The 6,020-nt window shown below is 40.9% G+C and overlaps 1 protein-coding gene across 3 annotated transcripts in view; it reads left to right on the plus strand.

Moving 5' to 3' along the window:
• Positions 1-6,020, plus strand: part of jak1 (Janus kinase 1) — a 48,429-nt gene that overhangs the window by 27,552 nt on the left and 14,857 nt on the right. For all 3 annotated transcript variants that reach the window (XM_019875176.1, XM_019875177.1, XM_019875175.1), the window contains 5 exons: positions 578-693; positions 1,305-1,475; positions 2,137-2,294; positions 3,473-3,587; positions 4,492-4,690. In XM_019875176.1, coding sequence (XP_019730735.1) covers positions 578-693; positions 1,305-1,475; positions 2,137-2,294; positions 3,473-3,587; positions 4,492-4,690 — 759 coding nt within the window. The remainder of the gene's footprint in view (positions 1-577; positions 694-1,304; positions 1,476-2,136; positions 2,295-3,472; positions 3,588-4,491; positions 4,691-6,020) is intronic.

Genomic DNA, 6,020 nt, shown 5'->3' on the forward strand with positions numbered 1-6,020 from the left:
ATATAATCAGAATCATCTTTTTTGGCCAAGTATGTAGAGCACACAAGGAATTTGTCTCCGGTATATACACTCTGCATTAGTATCATCATAAACAAGGACATGACAAATAAGTATGGAAGGACATTTCGTAATGTAAGTGAACCGTAGTGCGGTGGTACCACCCATTGACAACTGTGAGACAATGAGACAATGTGCAAAGTATCAAGCAGAGCTAAAGTGATCGATCAGTGGCAGAATACAATCCTAGAACAGTTGTACAGTTGGTGCAGAAAGTCATTGAACCCACACACACACACACATTGTATAGATGGATAGATGTATTTATGTATGTATCGGTTCTGGGTTTATATTCTGTTTCTCACATGGAAAATGTGCCTCTTATAAATGCCTCATCATAGTACCATGATTTTGGACTTGATGAACTGGACATATTTGATACAGTGATACAGAATAAGTGCAAACCAACTCTCACTAGCCTGTTATTTTACACTTTAAAAAATAGTAAACTAGACTGACAGTTCATAATAAGTTTTCCAGTGTTTTAAATTAAGCCATCACTGAATGTCTGTGTTTACAGTGTACTACAACCAGATCCAAGGACAGAGCCCAAACCAGATCATGGATACTTGGCATGATGTACAAGTATGTGTGTCTGGTACAACAGGCATTTCCTGGAGGAAGAAGCCACCTGCAGTAAGTGAAAACTTATCTTCTCCCCAGTGTAATTATATATTGTAATAACAACTTGAGCTCAGTAGCTCAGTCATCCGGGAGGGACTTCAGGGTCGAGTCACTGCTCCTCCACGTTGAGAGGAGCCAGATGAGGTGGCTCGGGCATCTGATTAGGATACCTCCTGGACACCTCCCTTGTCCCAGGCTTGTCCCAATGGCAGTAGGCCCTGGGGACGACCCACGACAATCTGGAGAGACTTTGTCTCCCAGCTGGCCTTTGACTACCTGGGGATCCCTCAGGAAGTGTTGGAAGTGGTTGGGGAAGAGGAAGTCTGGACTTTCCAGCTAAAGTTGCTGCTTCCACGACCCGACCCCGGATAACATAATGGATGGATGTTTAAAAAAAAAAAGTTTCCCAAACTCTGACCGTAGGAAGAGTCAATCTTTGCGTTCATTGTATTGTTTAAACAGTATGTATTGCCCTTGTTTCTAATTATGTCATTTTAAATTGCTTTTTGACTGAACAGTAATTCTGTTAAAATGTGAAAAACTGTAAAGCAGTCATATCACCTTAGTGTACATTATTTGCAGAGTCTACTTAAATAACATTTGCTGTTCGTGTCTTCATGTAGATGCCGGTGATTTATAAAGAGAAAGGCAGGTCAAAGAAGAACAAGCTAAAAGGAAATGTGAGAACAAAAACTGATGAAGACTGGGAGAGATTCTGTGACTTCCATGAGATCATGCATGCTGCCATCAAAGAGGCCACAGTCACAATTCATAGACAGGATCACAAGAAAATGGTGAGGCAAACAGCATAAGAACACTGCAATAGACTCAGGGATCAACCAAAAGTCTGGTAAATGCACTTGATTGTTGGTTTGTTTGTTAACTGAACATATAAACAGAGAACAGAACATATTTTAGGAGGAAGTAAAAAGATTTACAAGAGAAAGCATAAATATCACTAAGCATTGTTTACATGTTCAAAGGGGAGTAGGAAGAAGTAAAATGATCTGGTCCTGTGTATTTTGACTTGTTTCTGATTAATACAATAATCGGAAGCAAGTCTAAATACACAAACAAGTCTAAATACAAATACGAGTGTGTGTGTGTGTGTGTGTGTGTGTGTGTGTGTGTGTGTGTGTGTGTGTGTGTGTGTGTGTGTGTGTGTGTTTTATCTAACAATTTGATTCCCAACAAATTGCGACATTGGAGTTTTTGCCACTTATTTTTTGTGTGAATATGTTGGCATTTTCAAATGATCATTTGTACAGCATTGCAGTGTCCCGTCACTGGTACCATATTTTTGGAACAGGCCCATGGGCTACTGGTTGTTCAGTTGGCATCGCGTTGGTGATCCCTGCAATAAACCAATAGCAGAATTGTTTGGACTTACCTTGATTGTCTGAAGTCTAATAAATGCAAGTAATAGTGACATTTAATTACCCTTTCTTTCATCAGGAGTTGCAAATGGAATCATGGTCTGAGGCTCTGTCTTTTGCAGCCCTTGTGGATGGGTACTTCAGGCTAACAGTGGATGCCCACCACTACCTGTGCAAGGAGGTGGCTCCCCCTTCAGTGGTGCACAACATCAACAATGGCTGCCATGGCCCCATTTGGTTTGTTCTTGCAGTTTCATTAGTGCAGTTTTCTTTGTTCTTTGTACACCATTGTTCTAGTTTCTAATATTTTGCTCAACACATTCACGTTGTAATTTTTACATTCGAAGATAGACATACAATACAAAGGGTTGTTTTGTTGCCATCTGATTGCACGACTTGATCGCCAGTGATTGAATGCTTACTGTTTAGTTCAGCTCAGACTGTAAATACGGAGAACCATGACTTGGCTGCTTACTTGTATGTTTTGACACCGTAACAAAATTTGATATTATTTGTGAGATGATCCTAGCTGAAAAATAAAAAGAAAAGACACAGGGACAAATTTACTCAACAACAGCCATCCTAGCATGACTTGTCCATGCAGTTTTTAGTCTGTACTTAAATAGTGGGCTGTACATTGCATGTTAATAGATTGTGCCCATTGTTAGTGGTTGTGCATATGTTTTATGAATGTAGTGCACTCAGAATTACCCACAATACACTTAGAAAAGTTGTGAGCATTGATGGTCACTCAACCGGTTAATGTAGACCACAATGCATTGCGAACAGGAAAACAAAATGGCTCAAGCGAGAGACAGCTCAGCGCGAACATTAAAGTGATACAGTAACTATACACCATGGAAATAATTCATTTTATTTAATAATTGAAAATAAAGTTTAAAATTATTTAAAAAAAAATATTCCCAATAAATCATTGGCGATCTTAATGTGCCTCATAAATGCATTATGGGGATGCAAAATCAGCCACATGCTAAATTAATCTAGTTGCATATGCCATAATTTAAGTCCTAATCGTGTTGACTTTCTTTTGGCATTTGGCAAATACTTGTGGTGCATTAACACCAGTGGCCAGAATGCACCAAAAGTATTTGCCAACTGCCAAAATAAAACAGAAGAAATGAAAGAAAAGAAAGAAAAACAGAAAGAAGATGAAGAAAAAGTCTCTACATGGTAATTTTTCTGCCAACGAATTTTTGTCACAACGGAAATTCATTTGATGGCTGTCGACCATTTGGGGCCTGCCAATGTGATGCCTGCAAGTTGCTGCTGCTCACACTGTTCTGACACTTGATTTATTTTGACCATGCCACAAGCATAATTTTAAACTTTTTACCTCCTCCTGTCTCATTGTCAGACTTGATTGATTGACCACTTTTGTTGTTTCCCCACACCAGTACGGAGTATGCCATCCAAAAACTGCGTCAGGAGGGTAATGAGGAGGGCATGTACATTCTTCGCTGGAGCTGCACTGACTACCAGTACATTATCATCACAGTGGTCTGCAATGAGGTATCGAGCTGCATTGCACGTTTTTCACATTGTTGACCTTGGTTTGCTGTAGGTGTCAGACTTGTCTGTACTGTAGAATATTTATTATCAAATGACCAACGCTGCTCGGATAACAACCAGTTGAACTCATAGCAAAACCCCACTCTTCTCTCACCCTTTAACCCTCATACCTTTTACTGTAGACTGCCTCACCAAACTCAGTCCTGGTTAAGTGCAAACGTTCTTAAGCGAGAAAACACAATTTTGACTCCATATCTCCTCTTGCTAAAATGAACAAGTTCAGAGTTTTGTTGTCGCTCTCTCTTTCTCTCCCTCACATCATTACTCTCTCACTCACTCTCATTTCCCGTTTCACTGTCGTCCTTGTTGACAGTCCAGGTCAATTTCCAGTCACAATCTCAGATTTTTGGCCTCTCTCACAAATCCCTTCATAAACTCCCACTGGTCCAGAATTCAGGTGTTCGAGTCATTCCACGCCCTCGACCTTCCACTGCATCACACCAATCTTACAGCAGTTCCACTGGCTACCACTTATATTTAGAATGCATTTCAAGTCATCCTGCTTACTTTGAAGGTCATCCAGAACCTCTCTCACCCATCCTTGTTGGACATTTTACAAATTTCCCCTAACTCTCTCATCTTTTGTTCCTCATCCTCTCTTCACCTCATTGTCGTGACTGCCTCCCTCATCATCGCGGTGAGCAGACAATTCAGCAACACTGTATCCATTCCCTTTTCAAAACATAACCGAAAATCTAAATGTCCCTCTCGTTTTTTGTTTGTTTGTTTTTTGCTTGATTGTAGTTTTGTCTTTGTGTGCTCTGAACGGTACCTTCAAATAAAATGAAATTTGCCAGTGCTTGTTGACTGTTGTCTCCTAATTAACTGACTTTCCTCCATTTAGATTGACCTCCAGGAATCCCGCCCTGTGAAACAGTATAAAAACTTCCAAATTGAAGTAACTCCGAATGAGTTCCGTCTTTATGGCACAGAAACTACAAGGCCCACTCTCAGAGAGCTATTGGAGCACTTGGAGGGCCAGAGCCTTCGCTCTGACAATCTTCAGTTCCAGCTGCTCCGCTGCTGCCCTCCTCAACCTCGAGGTAAGACTTTGCTCATCTGTACATACCTTAACATCCAAGTAGAAAGTATACACACGTTTGAAAAATAACCGTGCCACTTCTCTTCATTGAAACTGTGTAGCTCTGGTAAAGGTTAATCATTTAACTATGAAACAATCTCCTTAATTTTTTGTATAAATTGTTGGCACTTTTACATGCCAAATCTCTGTGGAAAAGTACATATTGCAAAGGATAGACCTACCACTAGTGCGTATGCATGTCTCAGATGTGTGCATACACACAAACACATGTACCCAAACCATGTCAGAGAGGAAGAGAGTTGTAAATGCGGGTTTCCGGAGACAAACTAACAGTTTGGTTTACTTCACTGAAGGAGCGTATGTAGATGTTGCAGTATGCCTGACAGCTTTTTCAGTTTTGTGCTACAGATAAAAGACAGGAAGTCTTTGTTGTGGTATATTACACAATATCTACCACTAAATCTCTTGTGCTGCTGCTGTTCACCTATTATTTGGCTCATAAGCACTTTCTAGTACAAAGAACTCTACTCCTTTTTAACAACTTGAGCGGCACAAATGTAGGGTTGGGTATCGTTTGAATTTGGACCTTTCTGGTTTTGATTCTGGTTCTTCGATTCCAGTTTCAGAGATGAAAGTCCTCCGGATTTTCCCGGAATTCCGGGTTTTTCAAATTTTTATGAAAATCTTTCCGGAGAATTGAGGAAAATTTGCCGAAAATTAATCCGGATATTAGTTGACAACATTGAACGAAGACGCGTTTGAGTTTGTTGTTTTGCTTTCACGAGCATAGCCGTGTTGAAACACTAACACTAGTAACAGTAAAGAGATTTTCGTCTCTTTATAAACACACTTGCTAAACCCCAGTGGAACGAACAAAAGACACCGTGGACAAGACAGTTGTCGTAAAAAATATATTTGGACAAAAAGGGAAACACACAGATTGGCAGAAAAACGTGTCCGTCCGTTCGAGTGTCGTCTCGGCTAGCTTAGTTTAGCTGTTGTCTTGTGTGACGTCGGGTGTGTGACGTTGCGTCAGCGCTGATTGGTTGAAATCAAAAGATGCGCTTGCGTAAATGTTCGCGCTGACGCACGCACAGCAGAGAGCAGCGGACAAGCTAGAGTGGCGTCGCCACAACAGTAATACCCTCGCCTCACATTCTCATGGCCTCGCCATAGCTCTGAGATTTCAAAATTTCGGCGAGAACGGGAGTCACAAAGGGTGCATGAGCCCGATCACTTAACTTGATTTGCAGGCCCGAGCCCGAAGCAAACCCGTGATTTCATATTTTATTTGGGAGAACTCGGGAGGAGGAGGGGTGATTGCTGATAAC

Source organism: Hippocampus comes, unplaced genomic scaffold (assembly GCF_001891065.2).
Source record: "Hippocampus comes isolate QL1 unplaced genomic scaffold, H_comes_QL1_v1.1 scaffold132, whole genome shotgun sequence".
Classification (NCBI taxonomy): Eukaryota; Metazoa; Chordata; class Actinopteri; order Syngnathiformes; family Syngnathidae; genus Hippocampus; species Hippocampus comes.